This window comes from Delphinus delphis, chromosome 18 (genome assembly GCF_949987515.2).
Source record: "Delphinus delphis chromosome 18, mDelDel1.2, whole genome shotgun sequence".
In the NCBI taxonomy this organism is placed as follows: Eukaryota; Metazoa; Chordata; class Mammalia; order Artiodactyla; family Delphinidae; genus Delphinus; species Delphinus delphis.
In genome coordinates, this window is record NC_082700.1 from 67,552,088 (window position 1) to 67,576,824 (window position 24,737).

General features: G+C 43.4%; 1 protein-coding gene across 1 annotated transcript in view; it reads left to right on the forward strand.

Moving 5' to 3' along the window:
• The first annotated feature begins 2,012 nt into the window (after positions 1-2,012).
• CLYBL (citramalyl-CoA lyase) overlaps positions 2,013-24,737 on the forward strand; it is a 266,190-nt gene continuing 243,465 nt past the window's right edge. The window contains exon 1 of the mRNA XM_059995771.1: positions 2,013-2,066. Within this exon, the coding sequence (XP_059851754.1) occupies positions 2,020-2,066 (47 nt within the window). The 5' untranslated portion in view covers positions 2,013-2,019. The remainder of the gene's footprint in view (positions 2,067-24,737) is intronic.

The window sequence follows — 24,737 nt, forward strand, 5'->3', positions numbered from 1 at the left end:
TTCATTGCATATTCATGGAGATTCTGTAAATCCATTTACCAATGGTGTTTTTAATGATTTATACTATTATATCAGATTTTACTGATTTTTGCTAATGTAATACTTTCTGAGTTTTGAGCAAAATGAAATTCCAGTCTCCTGGGCTTTGTAACAAAACTAAAATTTTTCACTATTCGGCAGTAACAGAAATTTTAATCATGCATATCTAGCCAGATAAATTATGTAAGTATAGTAGTTAATATGAGCCTTACTGCATTACCATTAAGAATTTCATATTTTTTACCTGTTTTTCAAAATACAGTATTTTTTATTTTTTTTAAAAATCAGTTTTTATGATCTGTACATTAACAATGACTAGCAATTCTTCTTCTTTATGATTACATTGTCTTAATTTGGATTTCCTAGAGTTAAGAAATAACCGTTTTGCAGCATGTTGACTGGGACTGTCTCATGTACAGCAGTAAACTAAGCAGGTGGGGCTGGGTTAGCCGCACTGTGGAAAGTTCCCTGTTTCCTGCTTCCGCAGTGCTCGGGTGGAAGGAGCTGGGGACTCAGAATCCATCCCGTGGTTCTGCGGCTGAGCCAGGGCCCTGCCACAGGGTCACCTCTCAGTGGCCATCACCACCATGACTCCTCTGCCCTGGATGATGTGGCTTTGGAGAACTGGCCGACTCCTTGAGGAGGGACATGTTGAGAAACTGTTGAAGCTGCAGAACCAAGGTCACAAGGACATCAAGAAAGCAGATGGTAAGGACTGGGGACACCTGAGTGCCGTGGGAAAGTGTGGATCAGTTACACTTCCAGTAAATTGCATGTCAGTAATTGCACAAACTAGCTGCCATCAAAAATGACTCTCCCCCTCCCCCATTCATATGACTTCCTTGAGACCCATTACGTGAATTTATCAGAGAACTGGGCAGTCAACCTGTGCAGGATGGGGGCCCAGAAATCTGGTGTTTTTGACAAACACACCCTGGGAGGCAGTGACAACTGGAGCTGAGGTTCAGGCTGGCTTCCCTAGAGCTATGGGAGTGGCTTTGGACCATCACCAATGCAGTGTTGCATCATTGGGTTACCTTTGACCATTCTAGAGGGAGTGCACCCACCCTTGTAAACCTGCGGTGTGTGTCCCTTCCAATATAAAGCCTTTGACTGAAGTATTCCTTTTCCGTCCTCAGAATTCATAATAATATTTTCAGTACTGATGTTGATGTTTGACAGTTCTATTATTGTCTTAAATATTACTCAAATTATTGTATAACTTTGCAGGCTTATCCTTCCAAATAGATCACACACTTCTCAAGGGCAGGAACCATTACTTGTATCATCTTCGGTTCAGGCCCGCGGCATAACAGGACTTTTGCATGTCGTAGGTGTATATTTGTCGTTTGAAACTAAGAATTAAGTGATACTGATTTTAAATATTTAAATTATTTGATATAATGATATAAAGACACTATTTCAATATTTTGTTTAGCTCTCAGATTCCAGAATGTGGGGTTTTGATTCTGTAAAATTTTGCATTTTAATGTGCTTCCAGCAACATCGTCTTGCACACTTGTTCTATGTTCATTGACAGTTGTTAAAACAAATCAGCACTGGCAGAACTTGGCCAGCTTCTCTCTACACTTAGTTTGAACTGTTACCCATGGAACCAGCTCAGACATAAAGCTACAAAGAGGCTAATTGAAATCAGAATGCTGGGTCATTTCTCATTCAAATAAAACAGATGGCCCTCCTTGCCACACTTCTGTCAAATTTGGGGGGAAATGATTAAATGCATTTTTAACTCCCACACATGGTTACTCTGCTCCTCAAAGGAATTATACACAGCAATTGAAATGCGGGGGGTGCAGGAGGGAGGGCTTTTTTAAATAGCAGAGCTTGTTTCCCTTTATTTTGAAGGTTTAAGAAAAAGCACTTTAACAGGGATAGTCTGTATTCACAGTTTCAGTTTAGATTCTGAATATTTAATTTTCACTTACTTTAATACAAATTTTTCTTTGGAATAGGTAATCCATGCACATGGTAAACAGTTCAAAATGGACAAGAGAATATAGAGAAAAGTAAGTCTGCTTTTATCCTCAGTCACTGACTTTTCTCCCCTGGAGACAATCATTGTTAACGGTTTCTTTCCAGAAACTGAAACTTCGTTTTTAATTTACCTACCTGAAACCTCTTTTTTGATTCCTATTTAACTGACAATAGTATCTGGAAAAAAAAATAGTATCTGGTTTCAGAATTGGCGTGAGAGTTTTAAGAAAGCAGCTGTGGGGTTTGTATTTTTTTTGGGCTGGGTATGTTTGGTATATTAGTACAAAGCATCACTGTTACAAAAGTCACCTCGTTGACATTCAATAAATCTGTAAAGTGGTACAGACCACCTCTTAGGATCTGTCTGGGGAAAGAAACTTGAAGAGAAAATTCTCTTGTCCCATAGCTGAGTAGTTGCTCCAGCTCAACTGCCCAGAGACAGTACACAATGACAAGAGATGTAGTAAAAGATCCCAGCTCATGGAGGCAGCATCTGATTCCACGAATTGCTATGCAGAAATGTGGCCCCTTGTTACTGATCTCTGGAAAAGGGACTTAAAAACAACCTGATGCCTGGCTAAAATGTGCACTTGTGCACACACACTCACGTGCACCGTTTGCCTCAGGAGCTGGGTGCCCGTCCTCGGCTTTCTCTCCACCTACCCTCCCCACCCAGTCTTATCAAAGCTTAATTTCAGAAGAAGCCACAATGTGGTTTATTTCTACCTCAGGTGTGAATTTTGTTTGTTTGTTTTTACATCCATGTCAGGGTGGTTGCATTTTTAACCATGTAACAGTGAAATGAGCTTTGTTTCCCAGGGGAAAAAAAATCCAAGGATCGGTGTGAACAGCTGGGGAGTAGTTCCTTCTCGGCACCTCGTCGTTGCTCCCCCAAGGTGGCTGACTTCACGCTCTGGAGCAGCCCCTCCGGGGTTTGAAGGGACTCCCCGTGTCCTCCCTCACTGTCCTAGGCTGTGGCCGGAAGCCCAGGTGCACAGGTGCCTCAGACACACTCCCAGCTCAGGCTCCAGGTTCTGGCAATTCCCCAGGCTCACCCTGCTGCGCCCTGGCCTCCTAGGATGGTCCCAGGAAGCTGTGGCGACCCCCACCAACCAAAGCCCAAGGTGCTGCTGGTGAAATGCGCCCCGAGGGAAGGAAGCACAGACCCTACACAGTGCCCATGAGCTGCCCTCTTCCACTGGAAGATGCAGCCTACCTTTCAGAGCTGTGAAAAATCTGTAAAGTCCCCTTTGATCCCATCTGACTTGCACTTACATTCAAATATTTACTCTTCAGACTGCTATGAGGTATGTGCGAGTAAACGTATGTGAAATTCTGTCAGCAAATGATGAAAGGCTAAACGGGAGTTGGGTAAGGATGTCATTTTACGTTAAGCCACAGTTCCTCTGGTCCTCTCAATGTTCTAGTTACTCAAACAGAGTGGTTTGGCATTGCAATCTTTATCCTGATTTCACCAGCTTCTCTAGATGTTCTATGTGTGCGTTTTCCAGAGTCGCATATTACTCTTTATTTTCTTAAAATCGTAACGTGGCTGCTATAGGAAGGAGAGAAATTGCTGGAAGATGTGAGCGTTGCGGGGAGATGGGGGCCGCATATACCCTGATCCTGCTTCTGGCAAGAAGAAGCTAACCTGTGGTGCGTTCTGAGGGTTTCAGTTGCCAACTGGGCGGTGGAGGCGAGCCCCAGGCCACTTGAGTGAAGGCAAGGAATGGTGGTGGAAACCACTGGAGATTGACACAGCAATGTTCATTGACTGGGGCCTGCTGATGGAGGAGCCCAATCTGCTGGCTTTCTGGTGAACAGAAAACATGAATAAAATACAGGAGAGGGTGTGGCAGTTGAACGGCAACTGTCTTTGAGACAGAAAATGGCGGGGAGGAAAAGGGAGCACAGTGACTTGCTCTCCGTTTATGGAGCCTGACTCCCGTCATCCTGCCACTTGCACTGTGAACTGCAGGGCAGCTCAAGGTGTCGCCCTTGGCTCATGCCTTTACTATCCTTGTCTGTGCCGGGCAGGGCAACAAGCTGAAGTTCCACTAGTCTGTGAGCACCCTGTAAACACTGAAGGGGCAAGACTCAAGTAGGTGGGATGCCAAGGGATGTGGTGGGAGGGAAGTTCCAGAACCCTCCGACTGGGCACCCGGCAGTCCTCAGGGAGATGACCTGTCCCACAAACTCCCTCTTCAAGTAGAATTTGATGAGGCCCTCAGCCAAAGGCAGGTCTTAGAAGCTGCCCAGGGCCTTGATGAAAGAACAGCTGAGCCAGGCCTAGCCTCCTGGTAGTGTGTGGTTGAAGGAACACCCCAGACAGACTTCTCCCACATCTGGAGGCTGCAGAGCAGTGTCCCCCAGGCCCATCCTGCTGACAAACAGGGCTTCTGACATGTGGTGCCCACGAGGGCACAGAAGATCTGTTTTGTAGTTTCTTAGGATTTCTGGCGGGTTCTGAGGTTTGGCTGGACTTTGGCAACCAGTTATTTCCTGAGGAAGGATGGTCCAAGCACTTGTCTACTTAGCCTAGAAATGTAGGGCTTTCTAGAGAATAAATAAAACGTCTTCCTTGGCCTTCCCTCGTGGCGCAGTGGTTAAGAATCCTCCTGCCAGTGCAGGGGACACGGATTTAAGCCCTGGTCCGGGAAGATCCCACATGCCGCGGAGCAACTAAGCCCATGCACCACAACTGCTGAGCCTGCGCTGTAGAGCCCGCGAGCCACAACTACTGGAGCCTGCTTACTGCAACTGCTGAAGCCCGCGCGCCTAGAGCCCGTGCTCCACAACAAGAGAAGCCACCGCAATGAGAAACCCACGCACCACAACGAAGAGTAGCCCCCGCTCGCCGCAACTCGAGAAAGCCCAGGGGCAGCAACGAAGACCCAACACAGCCAAAAATAAATAGAATAAATTTATTTTTTTTTAAAAAAAGTCCTCCTGGGCCTCCCTGGTGGCGCAGTGGTTGAGAGTCCACCTGCCAATGCAGGGGACACGGGTTCGTGCCCCAGTCTGGGAGGATCCCACATGCCGCGGAGTGGCTGGGCCCGTGAGCCATGGCCGCTGAGCTTGCGCATCCGGAGCCTGTGTTCCGCAACGGGAGAGGCCACAACAGTGAGAGGCCTGCGTACTGGGAAAAAAAAAAAAAAAAAAGTCCTCTTCCCCTTCTCTGACCTTCTCCCTTCCCACTCACACCCAGCAGAAGCACCAGAATTCCTCAACTGGCAAAGAATTGAAGCACATTTCTCTAATGAGGACCAGGACCCAGGTCTCTATGTCTTTCTTTTTTTTTTTTTTTTTTTAAAGAATAATTTCTTTTTTCTTTCTTTATCTCTCTCTGTCTCTCTTTTGAGAGAATTGTAAATTTATATGCAATCGTAAAACACAGCACAGATGGACCCCACGTACCCTTTGCCCAGTTCCCCCCCAGTGATAACATCTTGCAAAACCATAGCACAATATCAAAATCAGGACATTGACATTGATACATGAAGGTACAGAACATTTCCATCACCGCAAGGATCCCTCAGGTTGGCCTTGTATAGCTATCCTCACCTCCTGCGTCCTCCTCCCACCATTAATCCATTCTCCATTTCTGTAATTCTGTCATGTCAAGAATATCATTTAAATGGACTCAAGCAGTATGTCACCTTTGGGACTGGCTTTCTTCACTCAGTATAAGTCTCTGAAGATTCATCCCGGTTGTATTGTGCATCAGCAGTTCACTCTTTTTATCGCTGAGAAAGTTCCAGAGGGTGGATGTTCCAGAGTTTGTTACCCACATTGAAGGACATTGGGGTTATTTCCAGTTTGGGGCTAATACGAATAGAGCCTCTCTGAACATTTTTATACAGGTTTTTTTGTGAACATAAGTTTTCATTTCTCTGGGATAAATGCCCAAGAATGAAATCACAGGGTCAAATGGTTTAGTTTTTTTGTTTTTTTTTAAATGGTTTAGTTTTATAAGAAACTGCTAAACTGTTTTACAGAGTGGATGTACCATTTTACATTCCCACTGGGAACATATGAAAGGTCCAGTTTCTCCACATTTTCACCAGCATTTGCTGGTGTCACTATTGTTTTATGTTCTGATAGGTATGTAGTGACATCTTTTTTTGTATTTATTTTATTTAATTTATATTTTTGGCTGCATCGGGTCTTCATTGCGGTGCGCGGGCTTCTCTGTAGTTGTGGCGTGTGAGTTTTCTCTCTCTAATTGTGGCACGTGGGCTCCAGGGCATGTGGGTTCTGCAGTTATGCACAGGCTCCAGAGCACGTGGGCTCTGTAGTTTGCGGCACGCAGCCTCTCTTGTTGAGACGCATGAGCTCAGTAGTTGCGGCGCACGGGCTTAGTTGCCCCGCGGCATGTGGGATCTTAGTTCCCCGACCAGGGATCGAACCCGCGTCCCCTGCATTGGAAGGCAGATTCTTTACCACTGGACCACCAGGGAAGTCCCTGTAGTGACATCTTATTGTGGTTTTAATTGGTATTTTCCCTACGGCTGCTGATAATGGATATCTTTTCATGTGCTTATTTGCCATCTTTGGTGAAATGTCTGTTCATGTCTGTTGCCCATTTGCGAATTGGATTGTTTTTTACTGTTGAGTTCAGCTCTCCTTTTTTATAACATGAATCTATGTCAGATTGCAGGGTGGAGATGGGGTGGGGTGGGGGGGAGTTCTGAAGTTAACCCAGTAATCCTGTTGGTCTTTGCTCATTCCCTGGATCTCTCAGCCAAGGATTATTAGCAAGTGGCGGGGGGCCATTGCGTTTGAACCCTTATTTTCTGCTCTGAATGGGGTGACAGCTGCCTATAGGATGAGAGCCTTTCCTACCTGTATTCACAGCAGCTTAGAAGCAGGGATGAACATCTTTCCTCCAACCTGCTATCTGAGGGGACGAAATGAAGGAGGGGAGAAATTGTTTCATAGTGACTGGCTCCTTGATCTCCCTCTGTGACTGCCAGACCCAACAAGTCTTAAATCAGTGCCTCTCAAATTTCCACGTGCGTGTGAATCACCTGGAGATCTTAAGATGCAGATTCTGATTCAGCGGGCCTGGAATGGGTGCAGAGATTCTGCACATCTCACCAGCTCCAGGTGATGCCCATGTTTGAGTACTCAGGAAGGGCCTAAAGAGACCCTCCGTCTCACAGAAGAGGAAACTGAAGCCCCAGTAAGTTAAGCAGTTTACCCCAAATCACAAAGTCCACAACCAGCTTCCTTCCCACCCCCGTTACCACCTTCGCTGGCAGCATCCTGACATTCTTCTTAGGAAGCAGCCAGAAAACCCTGTCCTGGGATGCAGTTGAGTCAGTAAGTTAATGAAATTTCCTTCTAGGGATTTCTGCAGTTTTGGTTTGGTCTTAAGTGGTTTTTTGTCCACTAGGCAGATTCCAGGCTATGTCAATAAAAGTGCTCACCTATTCCATAAGCCCAATTTCATCAAACCAGCAGAGTAAAAACTTTCAGGGTTGGGACTTCCCTGGTGGACCAGTGGTTAAGGCTCCGCATTTGCAATTCAGGGGGCACAGGTTCTATCCCTGGTCGGGGAACTAAGATCCCACGTGCCACATGGTGCAGTCAAATAAATAAATAAATAAACAAAAAACTTTCAGTGTGTGTGAGAGTGATATGCTGGCAATCTGGTTCAACCCTGAACCAGCTGTTTAGGGCTGACTTATGTCCCCCCCACCAATCCATATGTTGAAGTTCTAACCCCCAGTACCTCAGAATGTGACTGTATTTGGACATAGGTCCTTTAAAGAGGTAATTAAGTTAAATGAGGTCATTAGGGTGGGCCCTAATCCAATATAACTGGTGTCCTTATAAGAACAGGATATGAGAACACAGACACACCCAGAGGGAAGACAGTCATTTAGAAGCCAAGGAGAGAGGCCTCAGGAGAAACCAAACCTGTCAACACCTTGATCTTGGACTTATGGCCTCAAAACTGTAGGGTATTAATTTCTATTTTTTAAGCCACCCAGTTTGTGATATTTTGTTATGGCAGCCGTACAAAACTAATATACCAGCTAATAGGATGGGGAGCGAGGGGAGGTAGCAAGCATTCCTTGGCATGTGCTGCAGGAAAGTATGCTGGAGGGCAGCCATCTTTCAGCAGCAGGATGCCAGGTTGCAGATCCTAGTTTGTGAGAAGATGAGGGCAAGCCAAAGTGGAATTCCTAGTCTTCAAACTGCACACGCTGCCCCAGTGAGAGAGCTTTTAAAACTTCTTCTGGCCAAGTAATTTAAAAAGAAGAGAAAAAATGCATAGCAGCATTATTCACATTAGCCAAAAGGCGGAAACAACCTAAATGATCACCAACAGATGAACAGATAAACAGAATGTGGTATATTCATACCATGGAATATTCAGTTTTAAAAAAGGAAGGAAATTAAGACACATGCTACAACATGGACAGACCTTGAAGACACTATGTTCAGTGAAATAAGCCTGTCACAGAAGGACAAATATTGTATGATTTCATTAATATGAGGTACCTAGAGTAGTCAAATTCATAGAGACAGAAAGTAGGGTAGGACTTAACAGGGGTGGGAGTTATCGTTTAATGGCTACAGAGTTGGTGTTTGGGAAGATGAAAAAAATTTTAGGTATAGATAGTGATGATATTTATACAGTATTTTTAATGTATTTAACGCCACTAAACTGTACTCTTAAAAATGATAGCTATCATGTTATATATTCTACCACAGTTTCACCAGTTTGGCATAAATCTAAAATTAAAAATTTTTTTTCTCAAAAAGGAAAGAAAAAAATAACCCTTGAGGAGTTGTACTCAGTTTCAACCTCTTAGTTAGGCAGAGGGTCTTGCTGGGAAAGAAAAAAGGAATTTTGGATCTTGGGGATGGAGGGGTGGGTTCAGACCCTGGTAGGGTCTCTAGAGAGGACATTTATGTAGCCTTGGGTCAGCAAGATGAGGAAAGTTAGGGTGTTAGGAGGTTAGAGAAAAGAGAATCGGAAAGGTCCAATAACAGACTTCACTGCTTTTGAATTTTTTCCCCAACAGGTTACTTTCTCATCCCTCCCCAACACTGGCTTGATTTTCTCCATAGTTACTACGTCTATGTTGAAACTTTGAGACTCCAGGCATCCATGCCATCCTCACTTTACTCCTATTTACCTCTTTAACTGTTAAAGTGTAATATCCTGAAAGGTAAAATGTGACTCAGACAAATATAAACTGCTTGCATGTTAAAGATTTTAGTTAACTTATTAATTAGTGAAAGAACAAGTAAGAGGCTATAACCAGGTCAAATGAGATTGAGACTTACAGGGATTTATATTCTCTACTGGATAAGATTCTTCTGCGTTACTGTGAACAGGACTCATTGGCATTGCTAGAGACAGGAAACGTTTGCCTGACTATCCATTTTCTACAAGTTTACTTCTATCTCTACAGAAGTGTATACTAGTCCAATCAAAGACAGTCAGAGGTGCACACACCCTTATAGGATCTGGTACTCCTTTATGGTCAGGGGAAAACACCCCAGCATTTTACTGGAAGGATACTAATAATCTCTTTTGCCCATTTCCAAATCTTTAACAATTTTCCTAGCATATCTGTTTTGCAATGTGTAAGTGGGTCCATGAAAGTCTCCTTGAGTTTGCACCCAACTTTATGGGTCAAACCCCTGCAGGTCAGGTCCACGCTGTCTTTCCTGGGCTGAGCTAAAGTCATCCTATTAGCCGACCTCCTTCCAAGGCCACTTGAGCCCCCCTTGAGCCCCATCCAAATCCCTGGGGACCCACTATTACTTGGTACCTGAGGAAAAACACAGACTCTCTGCCAACATTCCAGCATTTTCTGCGTCAGCATTTGCCACTTTGTCTTGTTTAATCTACTTGCAAAAACACTGAACGTGGTCCCAGCCTGAGCACCCACAGCTGTCCCTCAGGCTCTGCATCCACTGCCTCGGTTCCTAGTTGGGAAAACCAGTATCTGCTCCTTTAGTAAAATACTTTCTCACTCTTTCTGTGGCATAGGCAGATAACTGCTCACAATGGGGCAGAAAAAGGATTTAGCAAAATAAACATATTTAACAATATTTGAAAATTTATGCAGTTTAAGTGCCTATTATATGTTAGGCTTTATTACAAGAGCTTAGATAGATTTTTTTTTAAAGGATCAACCTTCCCCCAACTAATGGGGATAAATCCAGGAAAGCAGGTAATTGGCACACTAATGATCTGAGACGTGCCACGACTATATATGGCCTTCTGATGTGCCCATCTCGTAAAGGCTTGTCACTTTGCCCAGAGTCCCCATAGCCGTAAGCTCTTCAAGAGAACAGTCTGTGGGTTACCCCAAGTACCTATTTTTTGCACAGGAATGACTTGTTGGGACAAGCAATTGCCACATGGGCAGGGTCTTCCCAGTCTCAGCTTGGATATTTTTGTTCATAGTTGTATCAGTTAACATGCTTTTGGGAAAACCTGGGTTTTTTGTTTGTTTGTTTTTGATTTTAGATAAATTTGGCTGCGCCAGGCCTTAGTTGTGGCGTGTGGGATCTTTAGTTGCAACATGTGGGATCTAGTTCCCTGAGCAGGGATTGAACCCAGGCCCCCTGCATTAGGAGCGCAGAGTCTTAACCACTGGACTGCCAGGGAAATCCTGGGAAAACTTGGGTTTCATCAGGAAAGAGTAAAGGGTCCTGGGTAGATAATATGGGTTAATTGTGTCCTCCCAGAAAAGACATGTTGAAGTCCTACCCGCCCCCCTCCCCCTTCCCTCTACCTCAGAATGTGACCTTATTTAGAGATAGGGTCCTTGCAGATGGAATTAGTTAAGACGAGGACATACTGGCGTTAGGTGGGCCCTAATCCAGTATGACTGGTGTCTTCATAAGAGGAGGAGAGCGCCATGTGAGGGCAGAGACACACAGGGAGATGCCACGTGATGACTAAGAGCCACTGGGGTGATGATGTCTGCTGCGAGCCAGCGAATGCGGAGGATGGCCAGCAAATCTCGAGAAGATGGGAGAGGTGAGGAAAGACCCTCCCCTACATGTTTCAGAGGGGGTGTGGCCCTATTGACACCTTGATTTGGGCTTTGTTCTGTTTTGTTTTGGCCGTGCTGCACAGCTTGCAGGATCTTAGTTCCCCGACCAGGGATCAAACCTGGGCCCTCCTCAGTGGAAGCACGGAGTCCTAACCACTGGACCGCCAGGGAAGTCCCCCTGTTGTTTTAAGCCACCTGTTTTGTGTTAATTTGCTATGGCAACTCTAGGAAACTAAACGGTAGGCAACCAATAACTTCCCATATTCAGCAAGTAATGAAATGTGCTCTAAAGTGGGGACAGAATTGAAATTAAAATGTCCATCTGAGGGAGCTGTAGAGCCTTTGCTTCCTCGTTCCTATTTTGACCTCTAACCTGGATGATGGACAAATGATAGCTGTTTTCAAGGGGTGACTCTCTTAATCACCTTTCAAAGTGATTTGGCTTATTTTCAGTTTCTGTTCTATTGAAATGTGGATTCAGACCACGAATGCCTTTATCGCACTGAAGGCTTTTGACCTGAGGGTTTGGTTAAAAGTGCAGGATGCTGAGGGTGACAAACGCTGACTGACCCGCTAACCCACTGCGACTGTCCTAGTCAGGGCTGGGCACTGGGGCAGTGTGATTGATGACAGCTTTAATGAAGAGGGCTCACCCACGCTGCCTGCAGCTTTTGACAATGGGGTATTCCCAGGGGACAGGAATAGCTTTTTTGGTATTTTTTCAGGGGACAGGAAGCCACCAATCTGCTATTCTCTGGAAATCACTATCTGAACTGACAGCATAGACATTTCCTCAATCTGTCCAGTACTTCACGCCAAGCCTCTGAGGTATTCGATTTCCTTAGCCATTCACTTCTTCTTGAAACTCTGGTGGCTCTCAGTGTGGTTCCCCAGTCAGCAACAGCAGCATCACTTGAGAACTCGTTAGAACTGCATATTTTCAGGCCTGGACCCAGACCTGCTGGATCAGAAACTGCAGCGGGTGGGGAGGTACCCAGCAAGATGAGGTTGAACAAGCCATTGAGGTGATTTCTGATGCTGTCTGAGAACCAGAGCTTGAATCTACTGGCATCTGCTCAGTGCCTTGTCTTAAGGCACTTACCTGCCTTTCTAGCTGCTTCTTTACTGTGTCCCGTCCTGGCTCATTCTTCCTTTATCCCCCTGCTAGTGTGTGTGTGCGTGTGCGTGCATGTGTGTGTGTGTATGCATTCATGCACATGTTCAGCAGACATCCAGGGAAGGGTCTCCTATGGTCAGTTTGGCAGATGGATCTAGACAAGCCTGAAGCTCTGTTGGGATGTTGTTAAGCCCCTTCAGGTTGTAAGGAGCGAAGACCCTTTCAGGTTTTTTTCAGGTGGCAGCACTTATTGTAAAGACCATGATCATAAGCATCTCCTACTACAGTCAGGGGGGAAAAAGCTATATAAAGCTATTTCTATGAGAGAGTGACAGAGACAGAATGAATGAGTGAAGTGAAGCAATGGGAAGTAGGAGAGACAGAAAGTCACCTCAGCATCTAGGCTCCCTGGAGTCATGGCACGTTCTTCACGACAAGCAGGAGCCCCCAGCCGCTCCAGCTGCCCAGCACGGGGTGTCCTTTGCTGCTGGCTCTATGGGAACTCCACTCCCGATAACGGGGCTTTGCTACATCTCTGCTGCTTCTGTGACTCTCTCTCCTTCTCTTCAATGCCGCTGCCTACCCCTAGGCGTGATTGCCATGAGGGATCTGCAAATTGGCTTTTCTTGTTTTCTTTCAGTTCTGGCTGCGCATACCACGTTCCTGTCTGTCTCACACTAAAAGAGCCCACAGAGAGGGACTACCGGGTCTCCAGGGTCACGGTGTCAGTAGAGAGACCCCCAGCTTTGGGTGGAGGCTTGCTGTGGCCGGTCTCGAGGTATAGCTCTTGCTGGAGTGCCTGTCCCTGGCTGGTCAGCTGTGGCCAGGACACATGGAGGTGCAGGCGAGAAAGTGCTCGGTGTTGGGGGGTTCGCAAGGGGGTTGTAGGTGTGATAAAGTGCTCAGGTGACGTCAGACCCCTCGCTGGGTTAGAAGAGAGGTCTCGGAGGAAGATAGATCTAGAAGGCATGACCAAGTAAGTGGGTGGTAGTTAAGAGTCTCCTGTGTGGTAACATTGCCCAAGGAAGGTGCTGTAGAAGGGAGCCTAAGATCCACTGGGGAGGGGATGGTGGAGGGCCATTAACATATGGGAGCCAGCATTTGTTGAGCGCCTACTATTTGCCAGGCCCTATGCTTTGATGCTTTACATAAATTACCATATTTATTCTTTAAAATAATCTGTGACCTGCGTATCAACATCATTATTCCCCAATTTACAGATGAGAAGGCTGACCAAGGCTCACAAAGATTACGATCACCAGACTTGTAACTGACAGAGCTGAGACTTCAAAGCAGTTTTGTCCAACTCCAACATGGTAGCTCTTGCTACCGTATAGAACCATATTGGCTTCGAAAGGAATGGTCTGAAACATGGTAGGTATCAGGGAGAAGGAATTAAGAGAGAAGAGGTCTGAAAGATGGCTTTTGGACAGTTAGGAATTTATCAATGAAGTTTCTGATTGCAATGGATCAAGAAGACAAAGGAGACAGTGAAAGTCAGCTGTGAAGGGTGAGAAGCATGGAAAGGCTTGTGCTGTGCTGTTTCCTGCTTTACTGTGCGAAGGGTCCAGTTGGAAGAGAAACCACACCAGTAATTTGAACGGGGAAAATTTAGCATAGAGATGACTAAATTGCTAAGGGAGAATTAACTGTAAAGAGAACTCTAAAGACACAGGAATCACAGCTATAGGGAGAAAGCACTACCTCTAGAGCAGAGGCAAATTATCCAAGGAAGACATACAGGTTAAGAACTCATTGGGGAGGGTATGATCGAGGCCACTGGATGGGATAGCATTTTGCTGGGGTGCTTGGATCCCCCTGGCAAAGCAGTTAGGGTGCTGGTGAAATACCCTGGGAGGCCACTGCTGGAGTGACAGTGAAACTTCTCAGACTGTGTATGTCACTGGGTCTCCCGCTGGCCCCACTGGCTTTTACACTGTAGCAACAAGAAAAAAGACACTGAAACTAGGGGGAAAAAAGTCCCTTTCACCTGCAGTGTCCTTCCCGTCCCTGCTACTGATAAAACTTACCATTGGGACAGGAGGCAAAGGAGACATGTTTACAGGGTTCCAGCTCCTGTGTCACAGGGCAGGGCAAAGTAAGGTGGATTTGGAGCCCTGAGAGGCAATAAATCGATAGCTGGCACAAATGGGATATACTGCAATGGAAGAACCAGTGAAGTCACATATTTATCGAATGAAAGTTCATTCATATTAGAGCTCCAGTGGTAACACTCTATGGCGAGCTCTCAAACCATCTCTAGTCCTGTCCCTTCACTCAGGTTCCCCTCCAGTCTGGAAGCTGCCACCACTTTCTCTGATGAAAGTTCACACCCATATGTTTGGAATTCAGGTACCAGAATTTAGCTAATTCCACTAGTATCATCTGTATATGTAAGACCCTTCTCTTATTTTTTTCTTTATTTCCAAACCTCACTCCCATTCCCACTTTACTCCATCCTCCTGTAATATGTTTGGTGTATGTCCTTGAATATGTCCATATGTACATAATTCTGAAAAATACAGGCATATACTTATATATACATATATATATACACACACACACACACACACACACACACACACACACACATACACACATCCCTACATATATACATACATACAGTATTGGGCTATGGGTCTCATTCTCTTTTCATTTTTCTCTCCTCCACAGCATGACCTACCCATGCAGCTATACATACCTCTTGTTCATTACTAACTGCTGCACAGCCCCCAACAGATTGCACCCAGCACAGTTTGTCTGCCCTTCCCTTTGATGTTACTAGGTTGTCGCCAACAGCCTGCTCCCACAAACTGCTGGGATGAGCATCCTTATCTACCTCCTCTTACGGACCTGGGTAAACTTCTGAGTTGCACCCAGGCATGGGATTGCTGGGTCATGGGGTGTACACATAGGAATTTTACTGAGTTCTGCTGAGCTGCTCTCCGGAAGATAGCATAGTCTACGCTCCCATCTGCATTGCATGCTAATTTCCATCTCCCTACACCGTTCTCAGCAATTGCTATCATCTGACTTTCTAATTTTTCCTGGGTTGTGGGTGTAAAGGGGAATCTCGTTTTACATAATTTGCTTTTCTCTAACCGTGAATCCTTTGTCAGTGTCTTGCCTCATCCTGTACCTGCTGCCTCCACACGTGTTCTGGGCTCATCACCTGACAGGCGGATTACTATACTATCTCTCCCCCATCTCATCCATCCTGTACACAGCCACACGTTAAACTCCCTAAAGTATAGGTTCTTAAAAAAATTTTTAATGATTTTTATTTTGGTTAAAGGTGTGTATCAGTTTGTATTAGTACAATGATGCAGCACAGCAGAGCCTTCCAAAACTCAGGGGTGTAACACGATGGGTACTTATTAGTGGCAAGCGTTTATATGTCTGCTGAGGTTCAGCCAGTCTGGACTGGGCTGGGGGCTCTGCTTTCTGCTGGGGCAGGTTTGTTTCTACTGCAGGTCTGTGGGGAAGCTCTGTTCCACGGGTCCTTCCTCCCCCTCCGCCTCTTCCTGGTGGGCTTTGCCAGGGTGTGCTCTTCTCACAATGATGCAGAAAGATGTGAGGCCTCACGAGGCCTAGAGCTGGAACTGATACACTGTCGTCATTGGCCAAACGCAAAGTCAAGGGACAAGGAGAGATACTGTACCTACTCTGAGCCTATGGAAAGGTGTAAATGTAGAGAGAGGGGAGAACTGGAGTCAACCCAATCCACTGCACAGAGAGTCAAGTCTAGACTCTACTGCCTGGATTTCAAAGTCTTCCACTGTCTGGTCTCACTCCAACCATCCAACCCAAGCCTCTCCCTTTGGGCTATTCATCTGGGACACATGAGTTCATGGACCTTGGGAATCTTATAGAAACCAAACAAGACTGGGCAATTCCAGGCAGCAAACTATATTCCAACTGCAGGCCAAACTTAGCCTGCCCCCTGCTTCTTTCCCACCACACACAAAAAAGGGGGGAATTTTATGGGCCCACTTGCTATTGGTAGGTTTTACAAAATAAACAGATGTTAAACAATTTTTCCTCTAGGAAATAAACTAAGCCAGAGATCTTCTTTATGATTTTTTTTTTTTTTTTAGTTCTTTGGGGAAAAAGAAATCTCAAGGAATTATTTTCTCAATAAACAGTAGCAACAGTTTATTTTTGTTGGATTGACTTAAATCCTCCCCCACTTTCTTTTTTTGGGTTGAGAAATTGACTACAGAAATGAGAAAGAGATCATTTTTTATTCTTTTTGTGTGTGTGGTTTCTCTGGCTGGAAAAGAAAAGCTCTGCATTCTTTCTGTATTCGGTGCACTTCAAAGTTATAAAAATTTAGATAAAGTACATCAAGGTTATGGTTGTTCTAGATTTCAGTCTATTTATAACTTCCTCATATTTCACATTTGTTTGACCTCAGGTTAAAGGAATGCTTTTGAAAAGAATAACGATTTGATCCTAGCAATGGATGTAGCAAAAATACTGGGGTCAATAAGTTAAATTAAAAGGCTTAAAATAAAAAAAGAAGAAGAAAAAGAAGAAGCAAAAACTAGATTTCACAAACTTTAAGCTTAGGATTGCATGACAATAGGAGAATTTCCTAGCTGTGTTCCTATAAAAATTTTACAGTGTGAAAAATATTTTTCAAAGTTTACCAGAGTAAAAAAATTTGAATTAGAAAAAAGTAATTTTCTAATACTCTGAACTCATTTTCACAGCTTACATAGGGTCTCTCTCTGGATTTGTCTTTGGTATTTTTATATATGTATTTTGTTTGATTTTTTTTTCCACAAAAGTATGAGTATCTCCATGTGGGTTGGAGAGTTACCATATTAAGTAAACTATATGTTTCAGTGATTTACTGAGAGGAAAAACACAAGTTTTAAAACAATCTATATGTGATGTTATTTTTAAGATATATGTGTATGTGTGTGTGTGTCTATCTATATAAGTTAATTTTCCATTTCTGGAGAGAGAAAAAGAGAGATACACACATACACGCACACACACAGAGAGAAAAATACATAAGAACATGTCTATAAGGAAGCCATCAGAATATTAACAATTACCTTTGGGTGTTAACTTCCCTATGTCCCTATTGATTTATTTCCATAAGAAATAAGAACCTATTTCCATAGGTTTCAATTTGTCTATAATGAACATACACTGAATACTAAATGGGATTTTAAAAAGAGAGACAGAGAGACATTTAGCAGTTGGGCATTTTCAACTTCTGGAATCCTAAAACTCCTCTAATTTTGAGAAAACTAATGACAAAACCTTCAGAAGGGGCCTTGTTTGAAGGCTGGAAATCCTATGGCTAGCTGTATTGTTTCATTAAGCAGAAGATTAGAATGAAGAATATTACAGATGGGATCGGATGAGTTTGGATACCAACGATTACGTTCTTCACCAGGCAGGTCCTCATGGATCCCTAGACTAGTATGCAAAGTGCAGAAGTATAGGTGCCTCCCCCTCCAATAAAAAAGTATAGGTGCCCAGAGTTCCCTCGGGGTCTGGGCTAGTGTATCGGTTTCAGGTGCAGCTTACATAGGAGAATAGTCATAAGATCAAGGGTCAGGCAGATCTTGCTAAGTGAGATATTAACTTATGCTTAGAAAATTTTTCTTATGCAGCAACACTTTAAAAAAATAACCACATTCATTGAGATGTTATGGATAAGATTAAATACTAACAATATGCATAGGTTTAGAATTTGGCAGATGACATTTTACTTCTTATAAATCAAAAGGAATGACAGAGCTAATTTAAGTTAGTCTCTATTTGGGTTTCCAATTGTAGTTTGCTAAAATTTAGATATCTAAGAACATTTCACTGCAGAAATGATGATAGTTTATGAACAAGCCAATCCCAAAACTGGTTTTGAGAATCTCCAGTGTGTTAGCTACTGTACCTGTTGCAGGGAACACAGAGACAAATGAAGAGTTCAGCTTGTCACACCTACAAGTTCAAGACGTGCTTTGTCCTTTTGTTTTAAATAATTCTCAGAACAACAAATAAAAACGAGGAAGAGTGATTAGTGAATGTCAGCCACAAGAATAGGCTCTTTGGTTACATGGACCATTTTGACCTGGATCAAGGCCATTTATGCCATCGTGAGCTGGGGTGCAAAGGTTTAGTAAGTGGGGATTAGGAAACTGTTCAGAGCAGTTACATCACATAAAGTCCCAAATGCCCAGTTTATCAGGATGAATCCAAGTTTGGTTCCTGTTGCCAAAAGAAAAGAAAAAATAAAAAGCAACGCACATGTTACTTACAAGCAAACCTTAAAGCATACCATCTATTATCAGCAATAAACAGATTTGATTCTTTTGTAAACGAGACTGTCAGGGCCCAGGGGATTTGTCAGCGTCCGGATAATCCTCAAATCACCTGCCTGCCCTATCAGGGATATTAGGAGATTGTCAGTAATAAGGCTGGTTAGCAATCTTCTTGTCTGGTGCATTAAAGATTATTCCACCAAAGCCAGAGGGTCTTAACCAACCAGCTTTCATTGTATGTTTCAACGTTAGACATTTTATCAAGTCTCCTGTCCATAGAGGCTGTGAAGACTCTGTCAGCTGTGCAAGTCCCTGGGCCCTCACTCCGGGAAACAGGCTGGGACTTTGGGAGTTTTTAATCCAATATGGGATATGAAACAGACACAGAGCTCAGTGGCCACAAAGATGCTAAAATGCATATGGTATCCCACTGTCGACATACAAACACGGTGCAGGGAGCTCTGCATCAGGTTGAGTTAGGGACCCAGGTCTAGCTGGGTGAGACTGTGGTTTCTCTTTTCTTCTTTTTGCTTTATTGTTCATATGATTTAAATTTAGTGTTTTGAATAAATAATACATATACATGATTCAAAAGTTTTAAAATTGCAAAAGGGATACAGTGAAAACCTTTCCCTTCCCTTTCTCCATTTGCCTTGTTCCTGCCTTCTCCAACAGGTAACCTCTGTCATTAGCAGCATTATTTTATCCTTTCAGAGTTTTAAAATAATTGACTCTAAGAAAATATGAAACTTTTTTTTTTTTTTTTTTTTTTTTTGCGGTACGCGGGGCCTCTCACTGTTGTGGCCTCTCCCGTTGCAGAGCACAGGCTCCGGACGCGCAGGCTCAGCGGCCATGGCTCATGGGCCCAGCCGCTCCGCGGCACGTGAGATCTTCCTGGACCGGGGCACGAACCCGTGTCCCCTGCATCGGCAGGCGGACTCTCAACCACTGCGCCACCAGGGAAGCCCTATGAAACATATTTTTATTTTACTCTTCTTTTTACACAAAAGATAGAATATAATACAATTGTTCTGTGCCTTGTCTTTTTTCACTAGCAATGTCTTCTATTATACATAACAAAATAGTTTCTATATTAGTACATTATATTAGTAAAAAGAATAAGGAAATAAAATATTAAGGAAATAATTTATTTCCTTATTCTTTATATGGTTGCATACTTTTCTGTTGTTTCATGTACCATACTCTAAAAAATCGGTTCCCTGGTGATGAACATTTAGATTTTTTTCCCCAATATTTTGTGATAATAACCTTGCACATTAGTTCTTTCACGTTATTACTATATACTTTTTTTTTTTAACATCTTTACTGTTTACTTTTCATAGGGCTACCTGGTAGTGGGCAAGACATGGGCCTCTCTCCCTGGCTCCATACGTTAATAACCAAAATTCCTAATAGATTCTTTTTTTTTTTAATTGAAGTATAGTTGGTTTACAATGTTGTGTTAGTTTCAGGTATACAGCAAAGTGATTCAGTTTTTTATATATATATATATATGTGTGTGTGTGTGTGTGTGTGTGTGTATATATATATATATTCTTTTTCAGATTCTTTTCCCTTATTGGTTATTGCAAAATATTGAGTATAGTTCCCTGTGCTATACAGTAGGTCCTTTTTGGTTATCTATTTTATATATAGTAGTGTGTATATGTTAATTCCAAACTCCTAATTTATCTCCCCACCATTCCCCTTTGGTAACCATACATTTGTTTTCTATGTCTGTGGGTCTGTTTCTGTTTTGTAAACAAGTTCATTTGTATCATTTTTTTAGATTCCACATATAAGCGATATCATGATATTTGGCTTTCTCTGTCTGGCTTACTTCACTTGGTATGATAATCTCTAGGTCCATCCATGCTGTGGCAAATGGCATTATTTCATTCTTTTTATGGCTGAGTAATATTCCATTGTACGTATGTACCACATCTTCTTTATCCATTCCTCCGTCGTCGGACATTTAGGTTGCTTCCATGTCTTGGCTGTTGTGAATAGTGCTGCAACAAACATAGGAGTGCATATATCTTTTCGAATTATAGTTTTCTCCGGATATCCCACTCCAGCAGTGGGATTGCTGGACCTAAAAGACTCTTATAGTAGGCAAATATCTCTTTTATTTCCTCAATGCGTAATTTGTGAAGAGACAGGCAAGGGATCATTTTGAAGCCTGGCTGTAACTCCTGTGCCACCTGCATTCTCACTCTTATCTTCATGTGACTCCTTCATTTCCTCCCATCACTCAAAACTAACAACCTGGGACTGCTTGCTTTTTTTTTTTTTTTCTTAATCTCATCATTTTCAGCTGCATTTGAATTGCTATCATTTGTTTTTTCTCAGAGGTAGGGCAAAGTGGTGCTGAAGGATTTCTTACATCTTCTTAGCATGTCAACTTCCCAGCCATTCACTCAACAAATATTTATCTAGCATCTACTGTGTCTCAGGCATCATTTTAGGCATTGAAAATACAGTAGCAAACAAAGTAAACTCAGTTCCCACCCTCATGGGGCTTACATTCTAATGGAAAGCAGCACACCATAAATAAATGAATGGCAGACAATAAGCAAATAAGTGTATAATGTGACTTCAGGCAGTGGTAAGTGCTTGGTGTCTCTTTAATCAGTTCAGGGGTGGAGAGTCCTTTTCAAATGACATACAGAGAAAGGATTCCAATTCTGGCTTGAAAAATTACTTAAGCTGCTCTCTTTAGAAACTTTCAGTCAAGGAGGTTCTGGCCAGAGCAAAAGTTTGTTGATTCTGTCTGACACTAACAGAGACATTTGTGGTCATTTGAACCAACAGTGTCACTTTGGACTTGGAATTGGCGTTAAAAGCACTCTTTAAGAGCCAGTTTGTCTGTGGAGGTGTGCTTGGGAAGGTTTTCTTTTTACTAGGTGTGTTACCGAAAGTGGGGTCTGGCTGCTCGCCACTCAAAAGCCAATAAAGAGGCAATGTTGGTGGAAAGGAAAGTTTGCTTTATTTCAGAGGCCGGCAACGGGGGCGAGGGGAGGTGTGGACACCTGTCCAAAGGCCGACTCCCCTTCACTGACAGCCAGTGGGCAAGAGCTTTTATAGATGGAGGGAGGAGGCTACATGTAGAAACAGCACAGTCAGCTCTGACGGTCTTCTTGAAATTGGTCATGTGGTGGTCTGACTGGCGTCATTTTGATTGTTTTAAGTACAGTTAGTCTTCCTTTCCGGGGGTCAGTTTTTTCCCATTTCCTTGAGGCCAGTTCTCGGAATTGTGGCAGCTTATGTCATGGCTACAGTCTGGTCGTCATGTAGTTAACTTCTTCCACCTGGTGAGGGTTTCGGTATCTATAAAACAGGTCCTTGACTATGCTAATGACTAAACTATTATTCAGTTTTGTTGAACTGTTTTCCTTTGTTTCTGCGTTTCCTCACTTCTCTGATTAAACTTATTTGGCTAAAGTTTTTCCATAGACAAAGGTAGGTGGAGGACGTGAGGGGGAAGGACCACAGGGTCCTGCTCCGTTTCAAGTATATTCATTTCTTGTTGTTGCTGTATTAAATGACCACAACCTTGGTGGCTTAAAACAACACAGCTTTATTATCTTAGGGTTCTAGAGGTCACAAGTCCAAAATAGCTCTCATGGGGTTAAAATCAAGGTGGCGGCAAGGCTGTGTCCCTCCTGGAGGCCGGAGGGGAGAAGCCGTTTCCTCGCCGTCTCCAGCTTCTAGAGGCTGCTTACATTCCTTGCCTTGTGGCCTCTCATCACTCTGACCTTGAGTCCATGTCACATCTTGTTCTGACTCTGATCCTCTTGCTTCCCTGTCCCAAGGACCCTGTGATTACATTGGGCCCACCTACATAATCCAGGATAATCTCCCCATCTCAAGATCCTTATTTCATCAAAACTGCAAAATAACATATTCACAGGTTCTGGAAATTAGCATGCAGACATCTTCTGGGCTATTATTCAGCCCACCATGTAGGCAATTAAGAAACAGCAACTGAAGATAACTTTTAACATATCAAGTAAATTAAAATAACAGGGAAAGTTATGTAAAGCAGCAGCCCCCAACCTTTTTGGCACCAAGGACTGGTTTCGTGGAAGACAATTTTTCCACGGATGGGGGGATGGTTTGGGGATGATTCAAGCGCATTACATTTATTGTGCACTTTATTTCTATCATTATTATGTTGTACTATATAATGAAATAATTATACAACTCACCAGAATGCTGACAGGAGGCGGAGCTCAGGTGGTAATGCAAGTGATGGAGAGCGGCTATAAATACAGATGAAGCTTCGTTTGCTGGCCCGCTGCTCACCTCCTGCTGTGCAGCCCAGTTCCTAACAGGCCACAGACCGCTGCAGGTCTGTGGCCCAGGGGTTGCAGACTCCCTGATGTAAAGGATAATCTTGGCAGAGGATGCCTCAAGATTCAACACTTTGAGTTGGACAAATTAATTCTAAACATCTGCCCTGTGCCAGGATATGTTCCAGGGGCTTGGGATACACCAATGAACAAAACAGGCAAAAATCCCTGTTCTCATAGGGCTTACATTCAACAAAGACATTACAAATAAGCCTATTATCTAGTAATTTAGAAATGGATAAGTGCTTTGTAAAAAAGAAAGTGGATCAGGGGAAGGGTCGGGAGAGTCCCGAGAGAGTGTGTGGGAAGCAGGGGGAAACCTGCCTATGCCACTAGGGGGCACTGCAGCACAGTTTTGGAGGCTGAGATTAGAAAAGGATCTTATACAATCAGCATTTGAGAGCCAGAAGGAATTTTAGAGGTCAGCTAGTCTAACTTCCTCAGTTTATAAAGAGAAAGCTAAGGCTCAGAAGGTCCACAATGTGGTCTCTAGTTATTTTGCATTTGGCCTAAATTTGAGAGACAGTCTCCTATCTCTCCAAGAAAGCCAGACATAGTCATCACCTTATCAAAGGCAGCGCCTGCCAGGAGGTAAGGCTGGGAGGGTTTTGTATCAGAGCAGCAGGAGGGATGGATGATTTCAGAGTGTAGTTCCATCTATGCCACTGTTGAAAAATTATTCCACAGAACCTCTAATATTCCTCTTTCTAAGCGCAACATTCTGAAGTCTTGAATCAGTGACACTGGCCCTCCAGCCTTTGAGACGCAACTTTGGCGAAAATAACCTACATCAGCCAGACACCAAAAGGAAGGGGAAAATGAATTATGATAAAGAGGCTTTGGTGTTTGTAACAAAAGAATAATGCAGCTTCATTTTCCTAACTTATGGCTTTAAATGGTTATTTAAGCTCGAAATGGTTATAGTAAACCATGGTTTGATCAGATATTTTTATCCACTATCTCCTTGGGTGTGACTGTTTCCCAAAACTGTAGTTGTAGTTGAGCCAGTACAAAACCTCAATATTTCGACGATTAACGGTGAGAGTTATTCGAGTTTCATGACATAACACCACGTGGTAACAATGTAACGTGTTTCCACTCAGGAGACGTGTATATTGTAGGGCGACATTGGTTGAGACTTGGGCATTCCTGTGGTTTACAATCTGGAGCAGTGTTCTCTCTGCTTTCTCTGCTTTTCTCCTAACACTTTCAGGCTCACTTTCCACGTCCCGGGAGCTATCCCGTCTCTGCAGAGCCTGCTGGTTTCCCTGACCCTCTCACATAGAGGGAATTGCAGCATCCTTTCTATTTCCATATCCCTTTTCTCCATATCACCAGCAGACCTCAGAACCCACCCATTTTTCCCACTTACACCTGTCTACCTCTTTCATGGATAGCTTCTTTTCAAAATGTCCTTTTTAAAAAATTAAAAACAGAACTACATATGATCCAGCAATTCCACTCCTGTTTGCATTTTCTTATGCAAAGAAAATGAAAACCCTAATTAGAAAAGATATATGCAACCCAATGTTCATAGCAGCATTATTCACAATAGCTAAGATATGGACGCAACCTCAGCGTCCATCAACAGGTGATGGATAAAAATGTGGTATATACATACAATGGAATATTACTCAGCTATAAAAAAAAAGAATAAAAAATTGCCTTTTGCAACAACATGGATGGACCTGGAGGGTATTATGCTTAGTGAAGTAAGACAGAGAAAGACAAGTAAATACTGGATGTTTTCGTTTATATGTGGAATCTAAAAAATAAAACATGAATGAATATAAGAAAACGGAAACAGACTCATGGATACAGAGAACAAACTAGTGGTTACCAACGGGGAGAGGGAAGGGGGGAGGGGCAAGATAAAGAAAGGGGATTATGAGGTATAAACTACTAGGTATAAAATAAATAA